Source organism: Oratosquilla oratoria, chromosome 4 (assembly GCF_046742065.1).
Source record: "Oratosquilla oratoria isolate Oo_2021 chromosome 4, ASM4674206v1, whole genome shotgun sequence".
Lineage (NCBI taxonomy): Eukaryota > Metazoa > Arthropoda > Malacostraca > Stomatopoda > Squillidae > Oratosquilla > Oratosquilla oratoria.
The window spans coordinates 47234172-47250508 of NC_134780.1; the positions used below are offsets into that span (position 1 = coordinate 47234172).

The 16337-nt window shown below is 40.1% G+C and overlaps 2 protein-coding genes across 2 annotated transcripts; both read left to right on the forward strand.

The window, feature by feature from the left end:
* Positions 1 to 1306: 1306 nt before the first annotated feature.
* Positions 1307 to 1936, forward strand: LOC143024461 (serine/threonine-protein kinase Chk1-like). The gene has a single exon (XM_076183269.1). It carries the CDS (start codon positions 1307 to 1309, stop codon positions 1934 to 1936), a length of 630 nt encoding a protein of 209 aa, XP_076039384.1.
* A 3173-nt stretch (positions 1937 to 5109) lies between these two features.
* On the forward strand, positions 5110 to 6060 carry LOC143024462 (serine/threonine-protein kinase pim-2-like). Its single transcript, XM_076183270.1, has one exon. It carries the CDS (start codon positions 5110 to 5112, stop codon positions 6058 to 6060), a length of 951 nt encoding a protein of 316 aa, XP_076039385.1.
* The last annotated feature ends 10277 nt before the right edge of the window (positions 6061 to 16337 follow it).

The following is a 16337-nucleotide window of genomic DNA, read 5'->3' on the forward strand; positions in this document are numbered from 1 at the left end:
CTAAGTACAAAAAATGTATGACAAAACTTGAAAGAATACAAAGAGCAATTACAAAATTGGCACCAACACACTCAAAACTATCATATGAGGAGAGACTAGCAAAACTTGAACTGCAGACATTACAGTAAAGAAGAGAGTGGAGATTTGATAACTATCTATAGAATCATGAAAGGCATAGAAACTATTGATAGAGAGGATCTAATAAAATGGGATGATAGAAATACAAGAGGACACGGAATGAAAATCAAGAAAGACAGTTATAGAAGAGATCTGAAAAAGAACAGCTTTCTCCACAGGGTAATAGACATTTGGAACAAGTTAGATGAGAAAGTGGTGTGTGCAAAAACAATACATGAATTTAAAAACAGTTTAGATAAAATGAGATATGAAGAGAGAGAGAGAGAGATGAACGAAGTATGGCGTACGAACTTCATTATTCTTTGCCACAGTAAAAAATCAAGAGAATTTTAATCAAGAAGTTATTTTATAACCTATTGATATATTTCAGAAGAGAGGATATACTATTGGTATACTGAAGCTTGTGATTAAAATCATATAATGGTGAAAAGTAAAATAGGAAAATTTTAATTTTGCTTTTCTTTTTTGTCTTCTAATGTTTCCAATTTATATAATGACAAATCTTTACCTTAGCATTATTTTTTACCAAAGGATGACCTTTCAACGGAAATGATTAACCTCATCTCGAGGAAGAACTTCAACAGTTGCATACTTCATAGGTCTTGTTTAATTGAACCCCAAGGAGCTTTGCTTACATAGGGTTCTAAGGCCATAGAGATAGAGATACTCATCGCTTGGTCAAGTATCACCATCTCGGATGTCTCCGGATGATTACCCAAAACAAACATTTTTGAATAAGTTCTCTGACATATTTGTAGGAAGCATCGACATGTTCTTCAGCTGCTGCAAGAAACAAGAAGACCAGGAGCCTTCTTCTCCTTCTGGTGAAGCAGGAAAAGAACACCAAGCCGGCGGCAAGTCTCGAAAAAAGACGTTCCTGAAACTCTGGACGAGACTTTGCATCATCTTTAGTTGTCAGTGCCGGAAGCCCTCCAAACAGAGTGAAGAAAACCAAACGTCTCATCAGAGCGTAATTGAGAAAACACCTTGTAAAAACATCTTAAAAGAAAACAAGAAATAGGGCAAGACTTTTAAAGATAATAAATGGAGCACCGTGAAGGAACTTGGTGAAGGAGCCTTTGGAAAAGTCTTCTTACTAAAAAATGAAAGTAATGATGAACTGGTCGCCAAAAAGGAAGTCATATTAAATCCCAACGACGAGAGCTTCATGAGTGAAGCAATAATTCACTTCCAAATGAAGCACGTCAACATCATCAACCTACACTGTTGGGAAAGAGTCGATAACAAACTGACTCTCTTTATGGAATACTGTTCAGGTGGTGATATTAAAGGCAACATCGACCGCATTAAAGGCAAAGAAGCCCTAAACTATTTTTCTCAACTCATGGACGGCGTTGCCTATTTACACTCTCGAGGAGTGGCACATCGGGATTTGAAACCCGAAAATCTCCTTCTGACGGCACAAAAAGTCCTAAAGATTGCAGACCTGGGTTTGGCCGAAGTCTTCCTCATGAACGGTGAGGAGGTTCAACTGACAGGGACTGTGGGATCACGGGCTTTCATGGCCCCGGAAGTCATCAAAGGTCCCACTTACTACGGCCCACCCATTGACTTGTGGTCGAGCGGAGTCGTCTACTTCAACCTGATGACGAAAGGCAGACCGTGGGAACAAGCCGCACCTGAAGACAAGATCTACAAAATGTGGCACGATAAAGACGAGGAACTGAACACACTGATACCTTGGTGTTGGCTGAGCGAGTCTTGCCGAAGTGTTGTGGACATCCTCTTGGAACCAGATCCCCAGAAGCGTCTATGCGGTTGGAAGAAACACCGTTAGGGTTGAATAAACTCCATTGTGAGCCCTTACATCTTGCCAATCCATGAAAGAATGCATATTGAGACAATTACTATATAAGAAAATGCACTGTGCTCTCTTGCCACGAAGTGTAGTATTCCGGTTTATGAGTGGGACAAACCTAAAAAAAAAAAAGGTGTGTGTGTGTGTGTGTGTGTGTGTGTGTGTGTGTGTGTGTGTGTGTGTCACTTCTCCGTTTATTATGACCTTCATCGTGCTATTTTATTCAGGGAGTCCCATGGGACTTGAGCGAGTAACAACGTTTATAAATATAAACTTTATGATAGATATACCTGTACTATGTCACTATCACCGTATAGTATAAATCACAGAAAATAAGTTTCTATATCAAACTGAATATAATTTAGAGCTCTTACCTCTATTCAGGAGACGAAGGCATTGACTTGAAATGCAGAAGATTGTGACGTCATGTCGTCATTGCTTGGAACAGTACGTAATATTCTAATATACTCATTATGCCTCATAGATGCTAATTCAGGTGTTGGCTATACTTTTAAATAATGAATATGAAAATTTTTAATATTAATGGTCAGAAAATATGTAATAGGAAAAGTGGAAATAAAAAATTTAGCAAATTGGAAAATTAGCAGTCGCGACGTCAAGCGCTCAGAGCTGTGGCGTCATGTCTCTTCTGATTGGCTAGTCCTCAGTTGTGACGTCATATATCTTCTTCTGATCTCTTCTTCTGATTGGCTAGTCCTCAGTCGTGACGTTATATCTCTTCTTCTGATTGGCTAGTCCTCAGTCGTGACGTAATATCTCTTCCTCTGACTGGCAGGGTGACGGTTTCAAGCAAGTAAGCGTGATGACAAACAAGATTATCAGGCTTTTATAAGTATATAAATTTATGGAAAATGAATTCTACAGCCTTTTTTATTAGGCTCTTCATGGCATTTATATATTTTTTTTCTAGTACCATCTGCCCACCACACCTTCTTCCATATCTTTCACGACATTGTAGAGTAGTATTCGGTGATTTACCTTTCGTGATAAGGAATTACTGATAAATAAGTTCAGCAATGAGGTTGTAAATATTAGAGAAAAAAATCATCACACTGACTCCCACTTCCCAAAGGAAAAAAAGAAAAAAACGAATTTAGCAATATCGCACTTATTTTTTCATAATGAGGACCCCTGCCATTCCTTGGTGAATCAGTTGTTTAATAGCACTTGTGTTGACCTTTCTATTTCCTTGTGAGCTTTTGTCCATATGCTAGAGTGGATAAGAGTTCTCTGTAGATTGGCACCAATGGTAGAACTTTTGTACCTTTATAGACATTCATTTCTTACGTTCATTTACTGACCGGTGTTATTCTCTGATCTCAGGCCTTACAAAAATGCCAGCTTTAAGTTTAGCATCGGTTTTCTTTGCATCAAATTTCTCTTTGAGATACTGGAATCCATCATAATCATGGGTCATTGTTTTAACAAAATTCTTGATAAGGCTAAGTTTGATATGAAGTGGTTGAAGGTAAATCTTCTGTGGATGTACCAAAGGCATGTGTTGTACATTGTATCGACCAATGATGGGTTCTTCTCTTTCAGGCCACTCTTTGACAATATAATGACTTCTGTCGTCGTGGCTGTTCCATAGGCATAAGAAGCACATGTCCTTTGTATATCCTTACTGCAGTCCAAAAATTAAAGAAATTACCTTTAGATCACCACAGATATTCCACAAATGCTGCGAGTAATGAACACACATACCCACACAGAATGGGGATGGGCCTATTTGGCGATAGCTAAATAAATTTTTATTTAATAATTTTTTTCTTAATAAATATGTTTAAATTAACACTATCTAATTCATAAATCTAAAGAGCATTCTTTTAATCATGCATTTGTCTGAAAATTACAGTATATCCATTATAAATTGAAATAAATGACGCCAAAGAAACTCTGTGTAACTCAGGAACCTGAAGTGCTACAACAATTTCGATTACAGATTCGGAATCAGCATACTCGAATTACTACAAATCACTCGCTATTGCCACAGTAGCAAATTCTTTGTTGACTACTGTAATCCTGTTGATTCCTTTGAATGTGGCAAAGAATCATGAAATTCGTACCCCATATCCTATTCATCTCTCTCTCTCTCTCTCTCTCTCTCTCTCTCTCTCTCTCTCTCTCTCTCTTTCTCTCTCTCACTCGCTCGCTCTAGAGATTTGTTTATATAGCTATGTATTTTCTTAAGTAATGTCAAACGTTGTGATGGGTTGATTTTCCGTAGGGTACGCGCCCTATATACAGATTCCCTTCGATTATACTGTATCCCTGAAGACAAATCCCGGACGCTTTTCGGAAGGTAGAAATAAACTTCTAACACACACACACACACACACACACACACACACACGCACACACGCACGCACGCACACGCACGCACACGCACGCACACGCACGCACACGCACACACACACACACACACGCACACACACACACACACACACACACACACACACACACACACACACACACACACACACACACACACACACACACACACACACACACACACACACACACACACACACACACACACACACACACACACACACACACACACACACACACACACACACACACACACACACACACACACACACACACACACACACGAGGGGAGTGCGGCGGCCGAGCGAGTCGGGGCGCCAGTGTGTGGATTTTAAAATTTAAATCACCGAAGTCTAGTAATTGTATTTTCTTTCTATCCTTTTCAACTGCTGGATTCCTTCACTGATTTTTCATATAAGCATAAATTCTTCTCGTCAAACACTATTTCCTCTTATATGGTGACTGGAACAGGGATATGTATCTTTAGAAGTGAAGCTGCAAGTGACTCGGCTGTGAACTCTCGGTGGATTCAGCATTATTACCTGAGTTAGATCGAAAAAAAGATAAATGATAATTTACAATTTATTTCTCTCACCTTCCTCTCTCTCTACCTACCTACCTCTCTCTCTCTTTTTTCATCCATACGCAAACGGGCACAATCTTTCAGACCATACAGATCTTTGCATACAGATGCAAGCGCAACATATGGTGCACAGGTGTTCACCCATGCATATCTGTGGTGTCAGTTTCTCTTACAGCAAGGGCCTGGAACGTCTAAGGACAATGACCAGTCAGGAGCTATGACGACGCTGATCGACTACGAGGTGTACGAACCTTTGGGAAAAGGAGGCTTCGGTTGCGTCTACCGAGCCAAGAGGGTCGTCGATGGCCTTCAGGTCGCCCTCAAGCAGGTCCCATTGGCGTCCGTCAAGTCCTGGGGCACACACCAAGGGAAAAGTGTCCCCAAAGAAGCCGCCCTTCTCCAAAGGGTCCAACAAGTCCCGGGCGTCATCAAAATCATCGACTCCTTCAGCAGCGAGGACAGTTTTTACATGGTCATGGAACTCATTCCCTCTGCCATGTCACTTTACGATTATATCGAAACTTCCAACCAATTACCCATAGCCCAAGTCAAGAGGCTATTTACCAAAGTAGTAAAAGCCATTCAAGGATGCATCGACGTGGGAGTATCACACAAAGATATCAAGCCTGAGAACATTCTGATCTACAGGGATGACTCAAACAGGTTTGATATCAAGGTGATTGATTTTGGATGTGGGGAGCTCATTACGAGTTACAATGGGAAAAAGACAGGCGGAACACCTATATATTGGCCCCCGGAATATATCAACGGCGGCAAGTTCATACACGTCCCTGCAACGGTCTGGAGCTTGGGCACGCTCCTTTATTACCTCGTATGCCGCGAGGATCCCTTCAACAGTAACGCATCCATCCGGAGGGCCAAACCGCCATTCCCCAACAACGTCCCCAAATTAGGCCGCGACCTTATCCTGCGTTGCTTTAAGAAAGACCCGTGGAGCCGTCTCTCTCTTCGCGGAATACTCTCCCATCCATGGCTAACGGGCCTCCCATGCAGCCCCTCTACAACAACAGAGGATCAGATGGATGTCCACATCCATTTGCACCTTGAAACTGCCCAAGTCTTCAGGAAAAAACATCCAAAGAACAATCGTCGGGTTAACCAGGAACAGGAAGGTTGCCCCTCCAAGGCAAACAAGAAAGGCAAGTAAAGAGCTCCCTCTCAAGTGGAGAACAACGACGCCAAAAGTCCAGAAACAGACCCAGCAACAAAGAAGCCACAACCAAAGTCATAGAGACAAGAGGGAACATGCAAGCGCCCATCTTACAATGGCCATTTAACGAGAGCAAAAACAATACAAAACTGCCCACACCACAAGGACGCAAACTCCCCTCTCTCGTCTTTTCCTTCAATATTGCCAGTCCTTTCATCCAAAGTGAGACCCTTCGACATCAAGTTGTCATCAAGAATGTCGCCACAGAAAGCAAAGAAACCGATGCACCAAATGCCCTAAGGATACCGCATTTCTTGTGCTGCGTCGGCACACCTTCTTCGAGGGACCTCCCTTTTGTGAGTCTCAGGGTGCAATGCGGCTTTAGGGAATAAAGCCGGTCATCTCGCTTCCTCTCGCTTCCATCGTCACAGAACAGCGTTCCATAATTCCACTGGAACCGGATCATTTGGTCTTCAACTAAGGACCATCTCCCTTACTCTACGGACTGTTCGACTTAATCGACAAAGAAGATGAATCAGTTACAAAGTCATGGTGTCTTTTGTAACAACACAGCTTTCCACACTTCGAATGCAAATGGATCATTCGCTACTTATCTGAAAACCTTCTTCACTCCATGGACTGTACGACCGGGTCGACAAAATTGAATCGTATTGAAAGTCATCTTATAGTCAATTGGAAGCTTAAAAAAAGATATACACAAAGGAACAAATTCCTTATGAGTTCGTAACATAGACGGGCAATATTTGGGCAAATTCTAGGAAAGCACTTATGGAAGTACTCAAAGAGAAGAATGATGAAGCCTGACAGTAAAAAATTAAGATTATAATCTTCGGCGATCCCATTGGAATTATGATGAAACATAGATGTCTCTGGTTCCTCCAAGCAACGCAAAAGTATTCGAAACGGGCAATGTAACTTTCAAGATTTCGATGTCGTTAAGACTTGAACGGCGAGGTTTCCCCTCAGCTGAATAAAGTTGTCTGTCACTAACTATAAAATATGTAAAAGTCCAGTCATCGTCGTCCATTTTTTTTTTTTTGGGGGGGGGAGAAAACAAGGGAGGGAGGACGCTTAATCTGCACTGGGAGCAAATGTTCCTCATTACATCATCAGCTGCCTATACCGACCTACCTCGCTAGACATGCAGGTAACCGGAGTTTATAAAAATCCTTCTTTTCTCTTATTTCTCGCCTCAACATACATGAAAATAAAATTCCCGTTGACTTAAAATGCTCCGTATATTCTCTTTAGTTTACATAATAAAAAAAAGAGAATCATGAATATATATATATATATCAAATGAGTATAGGAGACTAATCGACAGAAAATAGAATAAAAAGGAGGGTTCCTGAAATACTCATCGTGGCAGTCAAAAAATAAAATAAATCAAAATAAAAGAGGGAGAAAATGTACATGTGAAAATATCTAGAAAAAAGAAAATCGTACGATAATTCCGAAAATGACGGGATCTGTCTTAAGCCGTGTCCAGACGATCGGGCGTATTCGTCGGGCAGCGCGGTTGGCGGGCAAATTCTGCCGGGCCTGACCGTCAATGTTGTCCACACGACCGAGTTGATGAATAGCTGGGCGTGCCCGACCATGCCAGCAGCGTGCAGAGTGCGTTGCAACAATCATGGCGCCTACCATTGTCAACAAGATATTGTACACCATGATAATTGACATGGCAAAATGTGAACTGTGTTACAATGACGTGGGATGTGGGAAGGAAGCCTGCTGTGGGTTCATGATATTAAATTGCATCTGGCAGGGTCGAAGGTCCAGTTACCGAGCACCGCCTTAGTGATTTCGCTCCACTAGCACTCGGGCAATTTGACCGTTTACTCGTCAAATGTGCCCGTTGACGGGCATGCCCGCCCGCCGATCAGGCCCGCTCGTCTGGAGAGGCCTGGTAAAGATCAACGTATCTAGATAAAAGATAATCGTGCGATAATGTTGAAAATTATAGGAACTGTCTTATATTCCATGGCAAGACTATGGCAGAATCCAGCACGATGCAGATATTAGCCTAGAACACTTTCCTCCTTAAAGTCTGGCTCACAGGTAAAGCAGACTAAACAGAATAAACAGAATAAATTAAATGAGGGGGGGCAAGACGATTCGACTATTTGCATCGATGAAAATTCTTAGATTTTATGAAAATAGATACAGTATAAGACAAATGTTGTTGCCTTTCCTGGCATATGATATGTGAAAAGAAGAAAAATAAATATTTTTGGACTGAATGAATAGAAAGGATAAAATGAAAAAAGGCCACGCAAGATAAAGAAAAGAAAATATCAATGTCAAATAAGCGAACTCCTCATAAAATATGGAGCCAAAGACAAGACTGTAAATCATCTCGCCAAACTACTTTTTGCCAAGCAGAATGATAATAATCTATTTCATTCTTTTTTTTTACGAAAAAGGAGAGAGAGAGAGAGGAAGAGAGAGGAGAGAGAGACAAAGAGACAGAGTGAGAGAGAGAGGGAAGAGAGAGAGAGAGAGAGAGAGAGAGAGAGAGAGAGAAAAGAGAGAGAGAGAGAGAGAGAGAGAGAGAGAGAGAGAGAGAGAGAGAGAGAGAGAGAGAGAGAGAGAGAGAGAGAGAGAGAGAGAGAGAGAGAGAGAGAGAGAGAGAGAGAGAGAGAGAGGCCATCATTCATAGCTCATGATTCGACTCTATTACACAGAAATAACGAGTTGAGAGAGAGTTCACGGCGAGTTCAGCTCCAGGTTCTAGTATATGTAAATGTCTTCGCAGTCAAATTTTCTCTCCAAAATAAAAATATTCCCTGTTCCTGATATCAGTGGACAGGCAACAAGGGACAGTGTTTCATGACAAGAAAAGATCATTATAATTAACGAAGTGAAGGAGAAAAAAACAACGATGTGTTGGGGGAGGGAGTTATGAAGAAAACCGATATACGTATTGAATAAGGAATAAGGAAGTGAAGTAAGGAGACAAATAGGAAGAGAACGTAATAAAAAATAGTCCCGAAATCCATGACAACTAACCCACTACAAGATCATTTTTAATACTTTGATGACGGAGATTTCCAAAGTTGATTGAAACTGACTGACGGCAGCCTGAACAGGGTTTATTAGTCGCCTTCGGTAGTGAAGAGGTTCAGATCCTCTTACCCACTATCCGATGCTGCCTGTGATGTGGGAAAATGCAATGCCGTCTGGGATTAGCCTCTAAATATATTGTCTTTCAATATTGGTTTTGCTTCATTCCGACTGACTCAAGATGAATGGCCTCTTTTAAAACAGATTTTGTGCCAAATAACTCCAAACGGGATTTCGTTCCACGCCTCTTACCAAGTACCATCCTCATCCATAAAGTGATTTAACCATCTCTAAAAACAACCAATAGTTTCAGCACTCACCACATGATTAAACTCTCCCGTCAAAGTCGGTCTGTAGTTGGTGGTTATGAGTTGGGAATAAACAATCCAGAAAGATTGATATGAACGGACGAGTTCTGGAAGGCTTTCGTGAGTACGAATAAGCTGCGCTTTTGCTGATTGTATACTCACTTGTATGCCTGTGTGCACCTCGCCTGAAACATCACAGTCTAAACGAACACATATTACTCTAACTCTCCCGGACACCTACAGTCATTTTCTTTTCTTTGGCATCCCGAACACAAGTTCCTATGGTTCGTTATTATACACCCTCCATCCACCTGTTTTGCTTCCCTACCTGCTTTACGTCTTCACTTACATTCTTGCTGTCAACCTTTACTCTTACCCGATTGCTAACGCGCCTTATTATCTACATACCGTCACTCTGATCATCGTTAATTTGTTTTAAAACTTTCTGATATATATATATATATATATATATATATATATATATATATATATATTAAAGACTTACTCAAGAGGAAACCAGCAGATATATCTCCGGCGAAGACGACTAAAATATTTCTGGATTTGCCTCAGAATGTCGATGCCGACTCCGTTTAAGAATGAAATTGCTTGGTTAGTTAGCACAAATCTTCCTGTCCCTCACATTCGGCATCTAACCCTGACATATGAAATGTCAAAATGTAGCAACTAAAGTGTGGAGACTACAATAGGGGTGGTAGGTTGTGATCTTTGACTTGCTCGATCCATCTCAAAAGTGGTTAGGATTCCTCAACAAGCTAATCATTACTATCCTCAAATATGACTAAAATAGAGGTCCATTTAGTGACATCGTCTTGAAGGCCATCCCAGATACTACAGGATGATTTTGTTTCATAAACTTTACAAAAGTAAAAACAAGGATGAAAATTTATAAGTCTGCATAACCTCATCCATCTCAGTTCAATGGCTTTACAAAGAATGCGTGTGCGTGTGCGTGTGTGAGTGTGTGTGTGTATGTTTGTGCGTGTGTATGTTCGTGTGTATGCGTGTTTGCGTGTGTGTGTGAGTGTGATTCACCATGGTCTCGGATCACGCTCTCGGATGAGAGCTCAGAGGTCGTATGACCGATCAAATCTCTGATGATAGTTTCCATAATTTTTCGTACGGTTGAAGTCAAACTTATAGGCCTATAGTTATTTTGTTTCTTTTTGTCACGTTTTTTGAATATGGGAATAACGTTAGCTAGCTTCCATCTCTTGGGACATCTCCGGATATGGATTTCTTGAAAATAATTTCTAATGGAACAACAGTCTCATTTTTCATTTCCTTTAATATTCTTGGATGCCAACCGTCAGGCCCTGGTGTTTTATTAACTTTGAAATTCTGTGTACACCTTTTAATTTTTTCTTTTGTTATATTTACCGTATTGAGGAAGTTCACCCTAGACTTTTCACAGGTTTCAGTTTGGAGTTGACTTTGAGGTGTTTCGTTTACGATTACTGAGCTAAAATATATAATTGTTTAAAATATCACACATTCCTTCACTTGAATATTCAAGTTGACCGTCAGCAGATAATAGTGGGCCAATGTGATTTCTAATAACCTTTTTATTTTTAATGTAATTATAGAATTCTTTTGGATTCTCTTTGGATTTATCAGCGATATTCATTTCATACTGTCTTTTTCGTTTTTTTTATGGTCTTTTTTTTTTTTTAAATCTTTCTATTATTATTTAACTTCGATAGTCATTAGGTGCACCCGAGCATTTGTATTTCTTATAAACCTGTCTCTTTATAGCGATACATTTTTGTAGTTTCTTTGTCAAGTCATTTTGGGCGAGCCTGATTTGGGGGGCGTCTGTCTTTAAATGGAATGTAAGTATGAATCATCCTAGTAAGCAAATTTTGAAATATCTCCCACATCTGTTCTACAAGTCTTTCGCTTAATTTAGCCTCCCAATCTGTAAGCTGAAGCTCCTGACGTAGTCCTATGAACTGAGCTTTACTGAAATCAGGTGTTTTAGATACACAAGTATCGATTCTATTTTTTTTTAGTAGATTGTATCTAAGTTATGATCGCTATTTGCAATAGTTTCACCAACTTCTACATCGGTTATCATGCTTTCGCGGCTAGTGATCAAGAGATCGAGTAAATTTCCCTGTTTTCTGTGCTCTTTCACATACTGAACTAATTGCCACTGAGAAAATTTATCAAGCAACTATCTATATGGCCATGTTGGAGGGTCATCCAATCAATGTCAGTAAAATTGAAATCACCCATTATCAATAAGTTCCTTTTTGCAGAAACTAGACAGTTCTTGAGACAGAAGTTTGTCGTCTGCTAATGATAATGTTTTCGGCCTACATGTTACACCTACATTCATTTTTTGTCCATTTGTTTGGGTTAATTTCACCCACAAACTGTCATATGCATCCTGTTTCGGCATGGACAGGCATGGACATTGCTTTTAACGTACAACAGAATACCCCCACCTTTCTTGTGGTCTCTATCTTGATGAAAGATGTTTAAATCCCCACTATTTAACCATGTCTCGGTTATTCCTATCATATCAAGATTTTCGCTTTTGACATACGCCTGGATTTCTTGGAATCATTTGAATGTATATTGTATTTTTGTGTTACTACTATTGCCGAGAGCTTTTATTCAGCTGCAAAACATATTAGTTCGAAACCTTTGTAGTCAGTGAATAGTGAGTGTCCCAATGGGCCCCCGGTGGTTACGTGTAACACGTAAATCAGCCTTATTACACGGAAAGGTACCAGTAAACCCGTCCACTGAATGAAATCTGTTGATGTCTTCGTTACAAAGCAATATACAATATATATCACCTTATTAAGAGTGGGTGGGAGGAGCGTTAGAGATAATCTCATCACATTCATACCAAGACCCTTCATCAGTTGAGTGAATTATTTAGAAAGAGATTATCAAAACAATTTAGGTATTTTCATGGGAGGGGCATTCTTTGAGGTGAGTAAAATCCCTGGCACGTCTTTACATAATCAAACTTTATGTCTGTGGGCGTATATATTGTATTGCTAAATACGTGAACGTACAATTTCTTCCTACTGTCCTTTGTGTGCATCTTCTTCTTGAGTATTGTTGACAGCTTCGGTCCCACTGCCATTTAAAGTAAATATAGTCCTCAAGTTGCACCCGTGATGTAACATTAAACCCATAAAAAGTCATTACAGATATCAAAATATATCGTTCGAAAATGCGAGTGAAAATATATATATTTCTAAATGATTGTTACTATTTTCACTCGTATTTCGAACGATATATTTATATATATACATATACATATACATATATATATGTATATATATATATATATATATATATATATGTATATATATATATATGGAAATATACTCCACTGCAAGGACTCGAACCTTTGCCTTAGCAACTGCTTGTTATGAAGCAAAGACGATAACTTTGAGCCAGCCATAATAATAAGCAGTCACTATGGCAAACGTTCGAGTCCTTGCGGTGGAGCTTATTTCCATTTGCCAGGACGATACACACACACACACACACACACACACACACACACACACACACACACACACACACACACACACACACACACACACACATATATATATATATATATATATATATATATATATATATATATATATATAAAACCAGTCGACCCACACACCTAGGACGCCCACCTTTCCAAGTAGCCCAAAGTCCGCCCGTGGCGAGCTTCTTCGTAGATCAAATGGGTCTTTGGTCTTGATAATCTGAAAAGATAATTTGAAAAGAATAGAATAAGTAACACTTCTAATCTAATCCCGTCTAAAAGAATTGTACTAGATAGGTACTGCAATGCAGCATGATACACATTTTAATTTATTTTATTTTTCTGGAAGGGGGCAGTAAGATTGTAACTATTTTTTTAACCCTAGAGCATTCAAAGTAGAACTATAAAAAAGCAGTCTTAAAAGATGGAAAACTAACATAGGTGCCGGGGTTCCTTAGAAGTCGGGGTTCCTTAGGAGCATTGTCCAGGTAGGTGCACTGGTTGCAACGTTCAAAAACCAGACGCACATGCAGACATTTTGTCCATCCCATTACTTGGAGCGGCGAGACTATAAGCCAAAATATTGCATAGAAGCACATGTAGGGGGTTATGGACAAAGAATGTGTAGAAATAGCTGGCATTCGGCCTTGTGTGGGTTAAGTCCATATTACGCCTGTACTACAGACATTTGTATCCTCATGAAAGCACAACCTAGGCCTTGTCGAGCCATCTTTCGGCCAGGAGGGGTCGTTTGCTACTTTTGCGTACGCTAAGTGCGTATATAAGGATGCCAGATTTTTGTGTCCAGCGCAGTTCTTTTCTGTACTCGTCACAAGCAGAGCGCGACCCAGGTCACTCTGCGGTCACTTTTGTGTTTAGGGCGGGTTCTCCGAGCCCTGCCCGCGTCGACCCAGCCTAGGTCGACACTCGCGCTAACAAGAATAAAGCCACCAAACTCACTCGAGTTTCCTTCACTCCCGCGGCACCAAAGCATAAGTAATACCGCGTAATGTTACAAAGTTCCACGAGGAGGAGCTCACAGGACGTTCTTCGCCGAAGGACGCTCTCGTTCCTTCCTCCAGGAGCAGGACGGCGTCGCTGGTGTGTCCTTCGACCGTTATCACCAAAGTCGCCTTCTTATGTCCTGCTCTCCGTCCTTGGCTCCATAGTTTCTAGTCGGCGCATTTAGCTGCCATTCCTCTTTTTTTTTATTATTATTTTTTATTCGGCTCGTTGTGCTTGCTGGCTGCCTCTGGCCTTTGCGTTTGAGTCTCGTCGAGGGGCCAAAATTTTGTCCGTTTGTCGTCGCCGAAGTCCCCCAAAAGTCCTCGAGGTTCTTCGGGAAGACGACGAGTCCACGACTGGCAAACAGACGTCTCGGATGAAGGATATTTGGGTACACGCTTGCGTGTATGTATATAGGTATGTGTGTGCGCATGTATGTATATACGTATGTACGTACGCATATATGTATATACGTATGTGTGTGCGCATGTATGTATATTTGTACGCATGTAGACATGCGTATATGTGACTATGGATATATGTGTGTGAGCATACGTGTATATAGGAATGTATGCATGTATGCTTGTATGTATGCGTGTATCTATATACGTATACTTGTATGCATATACCTAAGCATGTATGCATATATGCAAGTATGAATGTAACTATATAGGCATACGCATGTGTGTATATACATATATGTTTATATGTGTGTATATTTATGGATAGACATGTATGCATGTATAATTACGCATATATGTGAACACGTATATGTGAATATATAAATGTATACATATATCCTTGTATGTATGCATACCTGTGTATAAGCGTGTACGTATATATATGAAAGTGTGAATGTATGTAGGCATTCACATGTGTATGTATGCACATACGTAACTTAGGACATATGCATATATATATGCACACATATGTATACGTGTGCATGATAACATATATGCATGTCTGCAAGTCTTCATATATGCATATATGTATGTATACATGCATTTATGCATGCACGTATATGCGAATGTATGTATATACGTATGTACGTATATATATATATATATGTGTATATATATATATATATATATATATATGCATGTATGCATCCGTGTAGGTATGCATATATGGATGCTTACATGTATGCATGTACGATTAAATATATGCATGTATGTGGATGCATGTATGTAAGTATGCATATATGCATGCACCTATGTATGTACTTATATATAATTGTGCATAAGGATATATATATATATATATATATATATATATATATATATATATATATATATATATATATATATATATATATACACATGTGTGTACGTCCGTAAGTATACGTGTGTATGTGCATGTATACATGTGTGCAAGTAGGCATTTATGCATGTATGTGTATTAGCATACATGTATGCATTTAATTAATTATACATGAATGCATGCATCTACGCATGTAAATATATGCATATGTGTGCTTTTATGTATGTATGTATGTATGTATGAAAATATGCATGCATGCATATATACATGTGCGCAAGTATATATGTACGTATGCACTGATATATGCGTGTATACGTACTGTATATGGGTGTATGGATATATTTATATGCATGTATATATTCATGATTGTATGTACTATCGCCTGAACTTATAACTGGTACAGCTTTGTCGCGTTTCCAGACTCGTCCAGACCAGGCACCAACATGGGCGCATTCCGTGCTTGGCTCTTGTCGAGTACGGACCTACGCCTGGAAGTGTGAAACTGTCGCCATGACACCGTGCTTAGTGGTTACTAACGAGCTGTGAACCCCTGGTGACCGAACGAGCGCTTACGACGATCGCTGGACATAGCGGTCCACGCCTTTCACCATGGCTGGAGCGAGTGGTGGACAAGAACTTGGAAACAATTTAGAGGAAGAAAGAACTGCAATAGTATTATTGAAAAGTGACCTACGTCTAACTGATAGCGAGTCGGATATGGAAATGCAATGGCCAACACATGTAGATGCAGCGGATAAGAAATGGCAGGAGATAGTCAACAAGAGAAACAGGAGGCGACGAGAGTAAGCACGACAAAACAGCGGAAGTGATAGTTAAAGTGCCCGGCACAAGAAACTGAATACTGATTCATGTGCTAGAAAAGAAGCCTTGGTGCAAGAAAAGGACCAGCAAATCAGTGTGACAGGAGCGGAAGAGACGAGCAAAGTAAGTACAGAGAGGAAGAAATACTACTTTCCGAGTGATACGCAGCTGACGTTTCACGAACAATATTGTTATGGGCCGCTACGCTAGGAAGGGAGCGCAAACAATTCAAACCACTTCTCAAAGAAAGGCGTAACAGAACGTAC